Source organism: Cyrtonyx montezumae, unplaced genomic scaffold (assembly GCF_038088225.1).
Source record: "Cyrtonyx montezumae isolate F1298 unplaced genomic scaffold, pur_monq_1.0 scaffold_2, whole genome shotgun sequence".
In the NCBI taxonomy this organism is placed as follows: domain Eukaryota; kingdom Metazoa; phylum Chordata; class Aves; order Galliformes; family Odontophoridae; genus Cyrtonyx; species Cyrtonyx montezumae.
The window spans coordinates 25276501-25291457 of record NW_027071936.1 but is presented as its reverse complement, the minus strand read 5'-3'; the positions used below and the strand labels follow the sequence as shown (position 1 = coordinate 25291457).

The following is a 14957-nucleotide window of genomic DNA, read 5'->3' as shown; positions in this document are numbered from 1 at the left end:
AGCTCAGAATTGCTAATTTAAATTATAGTTAGCAAATTATTTCAACTAGAAGGTGATAGTGAGCCTTCACTGCAGACTGTATTCATTTGCCCCCTCAGTAATTCTTACAGAATATTCTCTGGCACTGCCTTTTCTAAGTGCTGTGGAAGTAGTCTCACTCTGACTTGCAGTTTTAACTTAGTTAATGATGGGGTAAATTGGTGTTTCAAGCCTTTAGAAAATCTAAATATTCAAGCTTCATATGGAAAAACATCTAACTTAGCAGATGCTCACGGCTCTGCTCGTCCACCACGTATGCTAGACAGGACAAATGTTAGTTTTATTTCAGTAGCAAATACAAAGTTCTTACACGTGGCATGTGAGAACTCAGCCTGAGCAAACAGTTGTTACAGTCTAGAGAGCAGAGTAAGAGATGAGGCTTTTCACAACACAGCCAACCAACACCTGAGTTATCATGGCAGCATTTTAAAAGTGAGATAAGTTGCTGCTAACTCCAGTTACCGTGACAAAGCTCAATGAGCGCAGCATTTAAGCTCTGAACACCAGCAAAAAAAAAAACAAAAAAACAGGGCAGAGAGAGAGACTGAATACAGACTTGCACAAAATTTTATCAAATTGTCAAAATCTGTGTAACAGCACATTAACTCACGTTGCTAAAGAGCATCTTGCTCAGCTAACCTAAGCAGCATCCTCCACAACAGTGCTCCCAATGCCAGACCCTGCACCTGCAGCCAGGCACCCCACAGATCAGCTCCCAAGTCCCTGATGTATTGCAGCTCCTCCTTCCACTAACCCAGTTTTCATTACCAATCCATGAGTAAGATTCTGAATAGCAAGACAGGTGGAGCTGAACTGGCCATTAAGCTTCAAAGGAGGCCGTGTCTGGGGGAATTACAAGCAGTTTACTTCATCACGCACCTCACCAAAACCTCCGAAGTATTCCCTTATTTTCTCTTCAGGTGTGTCTGGAGATAAGCCCCCAACAAAAATCTTTTTGACAGGTTCTTTTGTTTTCATGGCTTTAGCTCTTTTAGGATCGATGACCTTCCCATTAAGCTTGTGTTCTTTCTGGTCCATGACCTGGGGAAAATGAAAACAAGACCTTACTTGCAGTTCAAGCTATATGCCTCACTGCTGTTTCGAGCAAGGCTGTTTATTTCATACCTTCTGTTAATGCTATCACTTCAATCGCAATACTTTTAATCCAGTCACCATCTATTGTGCAAATCCAAAGTTAATTTTTCTGATCGCTGTCCACTGACATGGGCAGTTCTAACAAAGCCTTGCACCACTAAACCAGAGCCACCTGTCCCCCAAGGGAAATAAGGACATGCATTTCTCAGAACTCACCAAACAATCCCACCCTTCCCTCTTCAAAATTCATAAAGAAACGTTTAATCTGTGCTCTACCACTGAAAACCAGCAAAGAGGACATATTTCCAGGTATGTTGTCACGAGCAATTTAGAAAGGCTAACAGCTAATTTTTGCTTGGAGAAAGCTCAAATGCATTGAAAACTCTGACTCCACTCCCAGCATTCACCTTGCAGCTCTGGAACATGAAGACTTGAGCCTCTTTTAAAGTTACTCCTTTCATAGCAGCAGGTAGCAGCTATTTTTATCCACAGTAGTTTTCAACTGCACAAGCCCAGTGGGTAGCAGCATGTTCTCCTGCAAGTACCCAAAGGCATACTTTGGGAAGCACTGCTGCTCCCAGCTACTGTAGCACAAATAAGATTGTTTAGGAAGAAAGTATTTCCATAAGCATCATTTTAAACAGGCCCCATCCCAAAATCACCTGTAGCAGATTATGTACAAACAAACTACAGGTGGGCTCACTTGAGTGCTGTATCTTTGCTGGCTACAACTGAACACGCTGTTTACTTCCATGAATACTACCTTATCTACGCTCTCGGATTCTTTGAAGAGTACAAAGCCGAAGCCTCTCGATCGCCCGGTGATGGGATCTAGCTTCAGAGTGCAGTCTACGACTTCACCAAATTTAGAGAAGTAGTCCTTCAGATCTTTCTTTGTGGTGTCCCAGCTAAGGCCACCGATAAACATTTTCCTGTGGAGACAAGAACATTAGTGTGATAAAACATTTTACTTTTGACCCTACACCATCACGTTTTGTGAATTCTTACACTGTGTAAGACATAGCAGAGTTTCTCAGTGAACACTCTAACACGTGCAGAGGAAAGTCTGCACTTTTCAAGATCCTGGCCAGATAAGATAGACTCGCACATATACAACAGTTACACACAATCTTCTGCTACACTGGTTTATTTTGGTACCCCAAGGAGCCATAAAAAGTCATGACAAGGTGTATGACCACCTCTTTGCGCTCCCCAGCCACTGACTCACAGGCTGAATTTCATTCAGGCCTCTGAAGAGCCCCCCCCACCCCCCCCCTCCCAGGCCATTTACGAAACAAAGGCAGTACAGCTACACAGAAGCACTGACAAACATGCCTAGGTAATATGAGCAAACTGTAAAAAGAAGTGAAAAGTACAGTTGGATCCCCACCCCAAGAAAGCTGTAAGAAAGCACTAGATGCTCAAAGCTAACTTCTCCTCCCCCAGACATGATGTGAACTGCTGGCATAAACCAAAATCAACAGCAGAATAACTTCCCAAAAGACCTGTGCTCCTGGGAAAACAGGCACAACAGGTACCCTGAATCGTGGCTTTTAATTACAAAAGCAAACTGGGAGCTTGGACTCAAATCACAGCCGTACTGTAACAGTAGTACAGCACATAAAGTACAGGAACTGCTGCACATCTGAAGGGAGCACTTGACGACTTGCATCTATTGAAAATCAGGCTGATAAGCACAGGAATAAAATGTCCCTAGTCATCACGCATGTGGCTTATATACCCACTCAGAGAGGATTCCTAATTCTGATAAAGAAGATCCAACAGGCTCAGAACTAATAGCTATGATCCACTGAGACATATAAAACCATTTTCTCCAAAGCTTTGCCCATCCTCGCTGTACCAGTGTTTTCCACAATAATGCATGGAATAGACCTGAGAAGCTTCTCATAGACATGACAAGCCACATGAGCCCGTTTCCACCTCATCCACTTTCTGTGTGCAGGCATTTAAATATTCCTGCACTAATGCTGCTGCACTTCTACAGGTCCAACTCTGAAATCCAAGCTGCTCATGTGAACTGCTCCTACAAAACATCAGCTTCTCACAAACCTCAGATGTATATGGGGGAGAGTTCACAAGCTTCAGGTATTTCTACATTAAGGTTTTTAATTCGCCAAGAGGAGCACCAATCCTCTATACCTTTCTCAGCTTTCTCTCCAAAAAACATACAAGTCGTACTTTGGTGGCTTGAAAAGCAATGCGTAAAAAATGGTTCACGCTAAAAAAAACCAGCAGCTCCTACTAGCAGGGTTCAGCAATCCCACAGATTTATCAGTGGCTGTGTTTGCTTTTGTTCTAAACAGCAAAACACAGAGCAGGCTGACACTGCAGCGTCCTGTTTGTGATACGCAGGGAGGATACTGATTCTCTGGTAGTTCCTTCAGAACTTACACGTACTATGTGACACACAATGCACTTCTTTTACAGCTATCAATAGAACAACTAACATGAGCAATAAACCTCTACCTTCCATCACTGAGCTCGTGGCAGACCAAAAACGAGCCTGAAATCGACGTTCTTCCAAAGGGCTTTTCCAGCACTGGGCAAAAAACTGTATATGCAAATGCGGTAACAGAGCAACAAAAACTGGAAAACCATTGCAAAGTCGAGGGCAGATCAAAGCTACAATACCCAACTCCAACACGCAATGCCACCAGGCCATCGGAAGCCAGGCAAACAGGGATGCTTCCCCGAGCACAACAGAGCTTGTTTAAGCCACACGAGCACACGCTTTTTTCCGAACTAAGTTATGGCAGAGCTGTCAAGCTTCATTCGCAACACACAACAGCCTGCTGGCTGCAGGCTCAGTTTCCAAAACAGGGACATCCCAGGTCCACGGTCGGCAAGCAGGAAAACTCGAGGCTAGAAGAACCAGCGTCCCCTTTCTGGCAGCAAAGCCCGATCCCAAGGTGCGCCGGGTTCTACCGGCCTCCGAGCGAGCTGCTAGGACACCGCCTTTCCCCGCCAGCACCACTCACGAGGAGCGACGGGTCACAGTCATAGTGCGGGCCGAACAGCTCTCAACCACCAGCAGCTAGCGCAGGCTGCGGGGCGGGCACCGCCAGCGTCACGGCAGCGCACGGCGGCGACACGGAGCCCCCGCGGCGCCATGTAAACAAACCGGGCCGCCCCGCGCACGCAGGAGCCCCGCGCTCACCCCTCGTCCTCCTCGTTCTTGCTGGCGTCGATCTTGGCTCCCTCCGACTCACCCCCGCCGCCGCCGCCGCCGCCGCCTCCGCCCGCCCCGTCGCCGTCTGCCGCCCCGCTCCCCGCCGGCCCCTCGGGCTGCGCCGGTTGCTCCGCGGGGCCGCCCACGGGGCCGGCTGCCGCCGAGTCCATGGCGAACTGCTGCTCCGACATGGCGCCGCTACCCCGAGCCGGCCCCGTTGCCGCTTCCCCCGCCGAGGCGCCGGCCCCGCTGGCGGCCCGAGCGCCCCGAGCCCTCAGTCTTCTCCCGGCCGCTTTATTTTAATGGCGCCGCCGCCGACACAACCTAAAATGGCGGACGGAAGGAGCGCGCGGGCGCGTCACGTGACGACGCCACCACCGCTGCCGCACCGAGAGGCGATGGCGGGAGCGGGACGCCAGGGAAGGCCTCAGGGCACGCTTCGGCCGCGGCTCCTCTGCGTGCAAACTCCGAGTTCCCGCCAGCGGCAGCCCCCTAGTCGCCCTCAAGCAGCGGGGCAGGCCGGGTGACCGGGAAATAGCGAGCCCCCTCCCACCTCAGAGGCATCGGTTAGAAATTGGCAGAATCGGTTAGAATCGCCTCAGCGCACCGCCTTCGAAGAAATACAGCCTTCGGTATACGCCAGAAGCGCCCGAATTCCTTCCAACCCTCCTTCCAGACAGCTGGAGGAGTGCCAAAAGCACCGTACGCCCCTTTGCATAGATGGCACTGCACTCCAGACAGCTGCTAACCCAGTCCACAACAGCAGTTCATCCCCACAGCAGACATACAATCCTAAAATAGCAGCTGCACCCCTGCGCCACACCTCACTCGTGGCCACCAATGCACCCACCCTTTTTCCCCATATTACAAGCCTGTTTATACCACTTAGATGCAACTAAGTCCACAGCCAAGGTGAAGACTACATTCACTTCAGGAAGCATTTATTAGAGAATCCTTTAACATGAAATTATACAAATAAACTTTGTATAAACACAATTCCACATTCGTAACATGAATGGCAAAGAAAAAAAAAGTAAAAACCATAAAAGAAAACTAGTCGGCCGCTATATACAGTTGGACACAGTTGTGTCATACACTAAAAGTCTTTTACAAAATAGTCATTTCCTCTCATGAAGACCACCTTCCATTGACGCCCGATGCTTTGCAAGAAGTCTTTGCTGCAGCATCTCTACCTAAAAACCAAGACAAAAATATATGTCAGCTCTCTGCAAGATACTACAAGAATCGTTAAAAGGTCCATTTTCATGAACTGCTTTAAGTCTTCTATATATTCCTTTCGTCACTGTTAAAGATCATATGCATATTTCTTAAGGTAACACAACTGGTTTTGTTACCCACTGATAATTTGTCTTCCCAAATACTGCCATTCAGGAAGCTGTTCCAGAACAACACGCATCCCAATTTGGCTAATTATTGGGCTCTGGATCATTTTTTTCTGGAAACACGGCCAAAATGGGGTTTCCCATTATTTGCACAGTCATTGTTCATACAGATAAACTAACAGATCAGGTCCGATGTACTTCCAACAGCTCACGTGCATATGATCTTTAATGTTTTTCCAGATTTAAAAGTTCGTTTTGGTTTGCAGATTTCACTATTAGCTATAAAAAGAAAAAAGCAAGCATTAAATCTTAAACAATGCACACTTAAAATGAGGTTCCACAATTGAAATACAACACTAAACAGAAGACCAAATGATTAAGCTGTAAAGGCATTTATGTACTTTAACTCCTGCAAAAAACCATTTAAGTTAAGACACTTAGTCTCCAAAAAGATTAAAAAAAGAAGCCATAGTCTGAAGTTTTCCACTTTAATCTTTACGCTGGTACATGAAGTTGGAAGAGACCATACCACAGGACAGCGTTTTCTGGTGTATGCCTTGCGCTCTGCCTGCAACGTGCGACCCCAGAGATAGACGTGGTCAGGGTGACACACGGCCTGCAATGAAGTTCCCGCTGGCGGGTACAAACAAGGTATAATGTCAGAGTTAGAAGATAACATTCTTGTTTTCCTTAAGTTGTACCCATTTCAGTACTTTACCTGTTAATACTTCTAATAAGTTTAATTATTCCTCTAGATCACCTGGTACACAACGCAAAACAGAAAAACTCTTATGTTTTTCTGAAGTACTAAAGAAGATAAAGTCACGTTTTTACAAAGTTAAAGATCTATAGACACGGTAGGCAAAGCTGGTTTTAAAAAAAAAGGTATTTTTAAGTTAACAAAAGTTTAATTAAAGAAAAACGTCACACTACGCAAGGTTTTACTCATTTGTCTATTGATCTTTAAATTAGATTAGCATACTTCGAGTGGATCTCGTGCTCATGTACACACCTGTTTCCTCAGGGACAAGGTACGGCTTTAGTATGGCTGGTAGTTGTTTTGGTGATTGCCGCCACCACGGGATGCCTTTCCATATGTGCTTTGTTGCCCTGTTGATAACACAGCGGGGGAAAAAAAACACCAAAAGCATTGAAACCAACATTCTACTCATCCTTCTCAAGTGTTCTCATGCAGAACACCACCCCCAAATAGTCTGCTCTTCCTCAAGCCATGCCTTACAAGTAAGGGCTGATGCAGAACAGCATACAAAGCATGACCTCTACGATCAAAATCACTCACCACTGTAATCTGTGTATCCCGGTCCATATCCGTAATTGGGATAGTTGTACCCAGAGTAGTCATATCCTCCATAGCCACTGTAGCTTTGATCACTGTAAGCACTATTGTAGTTCCCATATCCTTGATCGTAATAGTTATTAAATCCTTGATTCCAGTTTTGTCCCTGACCTGAAACCAGGCACAGCATTTAGTAACAACTTCTGTAATTATGCCTTCACATACCACTTAATCTAGCTTATAATTTTTCTCTTCCAAAATTATTACTTCTAAGAATCCTCTTACCTCCCCCAACAACCTGCAAGAACTAATTTGCCATCTTATTTGTCTATCAGAGATGAGCTAAAAGATTCAATTGCTCAAAACAATATTAAAGAACATGCTAGTCCTGCTCATCAGCCATCCAGTAGGAAAAACCAAAAGCACACACAACAGCAGTTCCCGCAGTTTTCCTAACTTCCATTTTTAAACCATTAATCACACAAACAAAGTTATAACACAAGATCAGTATAACTGTGTCATCTTAGTTGTGTCTGCCTGACTTTGTAAATCCTACCATGAATTAACCTGTAACAACTGCTGGCCTCTATGCAAGGCATGGATGAGTGACTGACTCTTTGGCCAGTGGCTCATGACTTCTCACCCATGAGCAAGCCAGCATCCCCTCACATAAAAAGAAAAGTAGCTACACTAGGTATTTTATTATGCTCTGAACTGTAGGCCAACAAAAACAATCTAATGTTTTATTTGTGAACTGAGCACTTGAATGCAAGCAACAATTCTTTAGCGTCCAAAATCTATCACAAAAACCTAAAGTGGAATGTAATGCACTTCCTAGGAAATTAATTATTTTAAAACTAATTCGTAAACTATATATATTTTTCTTTTAGTCCCACACGCAACCTGAAGCCTGGAACAGGTTCAGACACCTTCAATACTTTTACACAAATTCCAATAACCAGAGCACTCACCCCGTCCTCGTCCCCTTCCACCACCTCGTCCACCAGATGCATTGCTTTTTCCTCCTTTCTGTTGCTGCTGCTGTTGCCTGTACACCTCTTTGGGCTGCGCTACTTTGATCTCACACTGTTAAGACAAAAAGCCTTTAACTTGTGAAGAATCACAGGACTGTTCTGTCAGCTGCCTTCACAGAAGCCGACAGGCTGCCTATTCCACATACTAGCAAGAAAGCATCACTACCTTGCCTGATCCAATCTGATGGTATCTGCTTTCTAGTAACTTCTTTACTGGCTCTTCATCTGTGTACGTGATAAAGCAGAAGCCCCTTCTTTCGTTTGTCTTTGTGTCCATAGGAAGCTCAATGTTCTCAATCTGCAATTACAAGTATCGATGATGCATGAAAATCAATACAAGCTTGTCCAACACCTTCCATCAGACATTTCATTGGCTGTATTTACAGCACATTCCACCTGGCATTGCAATATTACTTTGTACGTTCAGGACCATTTGCTATGGACATCCAGCCACAGGGACATATACCAGGTTAGATTTTAGGAAGTATTTCTTCTTTGAAAGAGTGGTGAGGCTGCTCAGAGAGATGGAGTCATCAAACCCAAAAGGTGTTCAAGAATAAGGGAGAAATGGCACTGAGGGGCACGGTGAGTGGGCATGGTGAGGACGGCTGGGATTGGACTTGGGTCACCTTAGACATCTTATCCAACCAGAACGGTTTATAGCCCTGTTTCATAACCCATTCACAGAGTGCTGCAGCTTTCAGAACTTACAATGATAACAAGCTATCCCAACCCAGCACTGTTAACAAAATGAGTTTCAACAATCTCTAGCTCCACAAAAGCCCAACACAGCTCTTCCCACTTATTTTTAGGCAATGCTCCCCTGGAAAATGCATTTGTCTTTCACAGGGCCACACCTTACCTCTCCAAAAGCACCGAAGTACTCCTTGATCTGCTCTTCAGAGGTATCTGGGCTCAGCCCACCAACAAACACCTTCTTGGGTGGCTCTTTCCCCTTGAGGGCTTTTGCCCTCTTAGGATCTATCAGCTTCCCATCCAGCTTGTGCTCCTTCAGCTCCAGCACCTGAAGGCAAGGAGTGAAGCCCTCAGCACACTGAGGCAGGTGTGCACAGTACACAGCAAGGCACCCCAAGACCAGCACACCGCCACTACCCCCCGACACGGAGCCCATCCACGCACCTTCTCCACGCTGGCAGCATCCTTGAAAAGCACAAACCCGAAGCCCCGCGACCTCCCGGTTACAGGGTCGGTTTTAATCGTGCAGTCCACAACCTCTCCGAAGCGGGACAGGTACTCGGTCAGGTCTTTCTTGCTCGTGTCCCAGCTCAGGCCGCCGATGAACATTTTCCTGCGAGGCAGCGGCATGTGAGGGCGGGGCACGCAGTGCCGGAAGCCCCGCCCCGCGATGACGTCACACCACGCGACCAAAGCCCGCCGCCCCGCCCCGCGCCAACTGGGTCAACCGCGCGGGACACAAAGGCGGCCCCCGCCCCCTCCGCTAGGCCCCGCCCCCTCCCCGCCACGACTTTCCCCTCCCCCACGCAGCCGGCAGAAATGGGGGGGGGGGGGAAGGGAGGGAGAGGGCGCGACCCCGTCTCGCAGCCTACCCGTCGTCCTGCTGGTTCTTGCTGGCGTTGATCTTGGAGCCTTCGGCGAACTCCTCCGTACCGCCGCTCATCTCGGTGGCGTCCTCCATGGCGGGCCGGCTGGGAGCGAAGAGCGACAGAGACCCGCGCGGGGTAGAAAATGGCGGCGGAAGAGATCCGGGCACCGCCTGCGCCGCCTTTATATAGCGGCGACGGCAGCCAATCAGCGCCGCCCGGGGGATGCTGCAGCGCCCCCCCGCGGCGGCGCCGCCGCCTCCCGCGCTCTCCGCCGCCATGGGCGTGCTGCCGGTGCCGGCGGGGGTGCGCGCCATCCTGCTGGACGTGGAGGGCACCACCACCCCCATCGCCTTCGTGCAGGTGCGCGGCCCCGGGGGGAAGGAAGAGAGGGATTTGGGTTTTGGGGGAGGTTCGGGGATTTGGGTGATGGGCGTGATTTTGACGTTGGTGATTTCCGTGGGCTCCGGGGGTGGTCGTGGGGTTTAGGAACGTTGGGTGGTGGGCTCGAGGGGCTTTAGTGGTTCCGTGGGTTTTTGGAGTTGGGGTGGGTTTAAGTATTTTGATGGTGGGGGGGCTGTTTGGGTGATTTTAAGTATTTTGACGGGTTTTAGCGACCGTGATGGCTTTTATCGATGTGTCTTAGCGATTATGATGGTCCTCAGTGAGGATAGTGGCTTTCAGGGTGCTGGGTGGTTTTAGGGATTACAGGGGGTTGCGGTGACTGTAATGAGCTTTAGGGATTTGGTGGTTCGCTGCTCTGCTTGCTCCCACCTCCCCACCAGCACTTGGAAGGAGCTTTTTAGGCCCTTTCATTATTTCTCTGGTTTTGGTGACTGATCTGCCATACTGATGTCTGCCTGTGCTGCCAGGAGACCCTGTTCCCCTACATCAGAGACAACGTGGAGCAGTACCTGCGTGCACACTGGGAGGAGGAGGAGTGTCAGCGGGATGTGGGGCTCCTGAGGCAGCAGGTGAGAGCACCGCATGACATCGGGTCACACTGAGGCTCCTTGTCACTCCATGCCCTTCACTTTCCCCATCCCCAGGCCCAGGAGGACTCAGGCCTGGACGGAGCAGTACCGATCCCATTGGAAAGCGGCAGCGGGGATGAGGAGCTGGAGCGTGTCATCCGGGCAGTAGTGGACAACGTGCACTGGCAGATGGCTCTGGACAGGAAGACCACGGCACTGAAGCAGCTGCAGGGACACATGTGGAGGGCAGCCTACGCCACGGGGCTGGTGAAGGGAGAGTGAGTAATGGCAGAGAAGCAGGCACGAGGTGCCCTATTCCTGGCATCCAGCAGCAGAGGGGCTACATCAGCCCCTGAATGCGTGTACAGGTGTAGGTAGAGTCAGTGCCTCCACAGAGAAACCAAGAAGGACAGCCTTCCCATCTGCTGCTTTATAAACAGGGAGAATGATGTTACAGTGGCCCAAAAGCTGTGGATTTAGCTCTGCTGTTTGGCAGCATTCAGAGAGTGAGCCTTGCTGGTGCTGTACAGCAACCTCAAAATACTTTCAGCTGACTCCACATACATGTAAATTGCTATAAAAAGAGTGAATTAGCTTTGATTTTCTTTTTAAACACGTAATGTAACAACACACTGAGCATAATGATTGAAAAACTGGAGCTAAAGGGGCCAGCTGGTTGCGACAAAGCTGCAGAACTCAATCCCACACTTCCCTATTCATCTTTGGGAGCCCTGTGTCTGTGCAGGGCAGTGCACTCAGGCCTTGGCCCGGTGGCCACACTGTGCTGGTGGGAAGGCTGCTCTTTGAGCATGGGTTAAAACTGAGCTGCAGCACCACTTTGCATCCATCCACTACATCTTACTCCCTCCTTGCCCTTCTGAGGCATTCCTGGGATGCGTAGGTCCTTCCAGCACATCCCTCTGCAAGCATCCTCTGGTGCCTCTGGGCCTGCCCTTACCTGCTGCCCTGTTTTGCTGCAGAGTCTTTGAGGACGTGGTTCCAGCCATCCGGAAGTGGAGGGAAGCTGGGATGAAGGTCTACATCTACTCTTCAGGGAGCGTTGAAGCTCAGAAACTTCTGTTTGGATACTCTACAGAAGGTGATATCCTAGAGGTAGATAACCTTACCATTTTCCTTATGGCTTCTCTACCTGCAAAGCAGACCCATCCCATGGCTGTTCTTGTTGTGACACTTTGTCAGTAGAGTCTCAGATGGGAAAGCAGGGCAGTGGGGGAGCCTCATTTATCAGCAAGGTTTAGCTCTGCGGCTCATACGGTGTCCAGCCTTTGCCTTTCTCTGTCTTTCAGCTCTTCGATGGCCACTTTGACACCAAAATAGGTCCCAAGGTAGAAAGCGAGAGCTATCGAAGGATTGCCGCAACTATAGGATGTGCTACCAACAACATTCTCTTCCTGACTGACGTCCCTCGAGGTAGGTGGCTGGCAGCCTGCTCCCTCACAGGCCTTGGCACAAGCACCCAGTGATGCTTCAGACCTCCTTGCTTCTGGGGCATCTGGCTTGCTGCTGCTATGCTCCTTCCTGAAGCATTCAGGCTTGCACAGGACAGTGGGAGATCTGTGTGAGACACTGTGCAGTGAGGGAAAATAGGCCAAGCAGAAAACCTGTCCTTGCCCCAGGTAACGAGAGAGTGTTAAAGTAGAGTGGAGCATTTGCTGAAGCAGTTAGCGTGCCCCGTTTGCAAATGAGGTCAGGAGTTTTTGTGGCCTGTGCTCAGCTTCCCGTTGGAACAGTGATGCCAGCTGTTCTGCTGCTTGGCGTGGTTGGTCAGTGGTTGGTTCTCCTGCATGGCAGCAGGAAAACATTGATCCAGAGGGCTCCAAAGCTCAATCCATAAGAAGCAAGACTGGGGGGAAGCCTCTTCCTGCTCTTTTTGGGAACATCTTTCTGACAGAAATGGGCTGATATCTTGGTCTGAGTCGGCTCAGTCTGAGGAGTTTCCCCATCTCCTCAGCCCTAGCAGCATCGCTCGGGAGCTTGCAGTCACCTCCTTGTCCCTGCAAAGCCTACCCCAGGGCATCTTGCTGTGCTTGGGGCAAGAAGGGAGCTAGTGAGGACTGACTGCAGGCTTGCAGGGGCATTGGGCTGGCTAACACCAGCCAGTGCCACCTGCAAATGCTGCTCTGTCAGTATTAACCTTCAAAAGCATGTTTTATGGTGCTGTTCAAGTTTTATGGCTCTGTTAAGAGCCCCCCTGTGGAGAAATCGCACAGCACATCTCCGCTCTCTCCCTCTTTATTTCTTTCAGAAGCAAATGCAGCCGAGGAAGCAGATACTCACGTGGCTGTGGTCATCAGACCTGGCAATGCAGGACTGACAGATGATGAGAAATCGTATTACAGCCTCATCTCATCTTTCACTGAACTTTTCCTGCCTTCTTCCACTTAAGTGGTGCACGCACAGAAGGCTGTGTTTCACCTCAGCTGTCCTTGCGTAACTTCAAATTTTTTGTCCATAACCAGAATCTAAAACCAAACCCACGTCATGTATTGGACCCACAACTAATGCAGGTATGGATGGAGAGTATGGTGTGGGGCTCCCAATGCAGCACAGTAGGGCTGCTGCAGACAGCCAGTCCTTGCTGCAGGGAAGCAGCACAGACCAGGAGTGACTTAAATCTTGGCTACACCTACAGCAGGCCCTAGGAACAAAACAGACTCGCATGCAGATGCTGCTTAGAGCAATATTGTCAGCCCACCTGAATGAAGTAGCGTGTACACTAAGAATTAGGTTCTTTAAAAATTAAATTCTAGACCCACCTCATGCTGCTGCCAAGTGGTGTGGGTCTAGAGAATCCATCAGGCTGACACCACAGCCAGCTTGGCTGCATTTTTGCCCAAAGTGTCATAGCTCTGCAGGAGCCAGCTGCTGCTGGTCAGCTGTGAGCAGACCTTGCCAAACATCCTGCTGCATTGAATGAGAGTTAAACCCGAGATCTTTTCACGCACCTTACCTTAATCATGCCAATTTATAGCAACAGTTGTGAAGCTTTTCCTGCATAGTCAATAAAACCACAGTTTTGCTTACATGGTGTTCACGATACTCCAGTATTTAGCCTTGCTGCCTATCATTAGTGATCCAGCACCAAAAGGACAAATCTATTTAAAAATACAAATAAATATGAAACCCAGTTTTTATCCCTGATTTTGCCCTCCCTGATCCGTTCTTTAGGACAGACAAGCCTGTTCTGCTGAGGAAACAGCATGACATTCCTGTCTGTCTCATGATTTAAGGAGGGACTTGGTGAGAGCCAGGTTGAAGCAGGTGATAGCACTCATGGTCTGGACTCTGCTGCTGGCACTCTGCTCAAAATGATCACCCACTACTTACTAATTGCTGTGCATCCGTGCTTGAACTTGCCCTCATGGCTCCAGTGATGAGATTACCACAACAGATCGCCAGCACACATGCTGCCTTCCTGAGCTCTGGTACACATCTGTGGCTCTCCCCATTGAGGTAGCTGTGTAGAGAACAAGCACCTGAGAAGGGAAACACATCACACCAGTGCTGCCCTTCTAAAACTTGATAACAGCTGTGAGGCAGCTAATGTGAATGCCTTTCTGGGTTGTGCAGAGCATGATCCTTCTGTGAGAAAGAGCCTGCTAATTAGCACCGCTACAGTGTGTATCTGCATGGCTGAACGGTCCCCAGCTTCATTAAGTGTTAATTTGTATCATGATGGTGTAAATACCTTGTGTTCTACCTTTGCCCTCATCAAGTCGTGCATGGGATAGGGGACAAAAATAAAACTCACTTTCTTCATAAAAGCACTTTATTTAGTGGTCATGTGTATAGTGGTTGTCGTTTAGTTGTACTGAAATGTGCTGTTAGAAATACTGTAAGAAATGTAAAGTTATTACCAAAAACCTGAAGTTGAGTTTGGATTGCATATAGGAAAAGAAAAAAAACAAGTCACAATCATCACCCTTCTTTTTCTTTGTTAAAATTGTTACAAAGTATAAAACAATAAACAAAAAAAAGTAGTAATTGATTAAAAAAAAACCATAAAAAAATGAAGAGGACTATTTACAGTAAAACACCCTTAAAGAATAACACTGCTCTGTGCTCCCTATGCGTTCAGTGTGTGCCCTTGTCAGGGGTCCCTCTGCATCCCGTCCCCCACCTTGGGTGTGACTGTTGGCAGAGCTGTGGATGACCTGGTGTGCCCCAACCTGCAGCCTCAGCATCTCCCTCCCCAAAAGCAAGTTCTGGCCCATGAAAGGTCACGTAAAGAGCACTGGCTTTAACAGAAGGTTTTCTTGACTATTTCTCCTTCCAGAAGTGGCCTCTGCCCTTTGCAGAGCGCTGAATGCCCCCGTGCCCTTTCCCTTTCTGTCAGAAACACTACTGTGTGGTAGTTCCCCTGAAAACAGCTCTTGCCACTATTTTCATGTCTGCCTCTCTT

General features: G+C 48.3%; 3 protein-coding genes across 7 annotated transcripts in view; 1 reads left to right on the top strand and 2 right to left on the bottom strand.

Moving 5' to 3' along the window:
• HNRNPD (heterogeneous nuclear ribonucleoprotein D) overlaps positions 1-4662 on the bottom strand; it is an 8379-nt gene extending 3717 nt beyond the window's left edge. Inside the window, exons 1-3 of one of the 2 annotated variants that reach the window (XM_065736679.1) lie at positions 4313-4662; positions 1898-2066; positions 919-1080 (exon numbers count right to left, since the gene is read on the bottom strand). In XM_065736679.1, the coding sequence (XP_065592751.1) occupies positions 919-1080; positions 1898-2066; positions 4313-4515 (534 nt within the window). In that variant the 5' untranslated portion in view covers positions 4516-4662. The remainder of the gene's footprint in view (positions 1-918; positions 1081-1897; positions 2067-4312) is intronic. The other variant, XM_065736678.1, reaches the window with a different exon arrangement.
• Positions 4663-5248: 586 nt separating this feature from the next.
• Positions 5249-9856, bottom strand: HNRNPDL (heterogeneous nuclear ribonucleoprotein D like). 4 transcript variants are annotated; one of them, XR_010622228.1, is made up of 9 exons: positions 9567-9856; positions 9139-9307; positions 8861-9022; positions 8165-8296; positions 7936-8050; positions 6968-7135; positions 6680-6777; positions 6197-6300; positions 5249-5946 (listed from the first exon to the last, which is right to left on the bottom strand). XR_010622228.1 is itself a non-coding variant. In XM_065736676.1 (8 exons), exons 1-7 carry the CDS (start codon positions 9839-9841, stop codon positions 6707-6709), a joined length of 1092 nt encoding a protein of 363 aa, XP_065592748.1. In that variant the 5' UTR covers positions 9842-9856; the 3' UTR covers positions 5249-6300; positions 6680-6706. The 4 variants fall into 4 exon arrangements, 2 of the variants coding, with proteins under 2 accessions (XP_065592748.1, XP_065592749.1); XR_010622229.1 differs by having other exon boundaries at positions 5249-5517; XM_065736676.1 differs by having other exon boundaries at positions 5249-6300.
• Positions 9804-14463, top strand: ENOPH1 (enolase-phosphatase 1). The gene is made up of 6 exons (XM_065736681.1): positions 9804-9923; positions 10433-10534; positions 10610-10812; positions 11515-11647; positions 11842-11965; positions 12801-14463. Exons 1-6 carry the CDS (start codon positions 9840-9842, stop codon positions 12938-12940), a joined length of 786 nt encoding a protein of 261 aa, XP_065592753.1. The 5' UTR covers positions 9804-9839; the 3' UTR covers positions 12941-14463.
• The last annotated feature ends 494 nt before the right edge of the window (positions 14464-14957 follow it).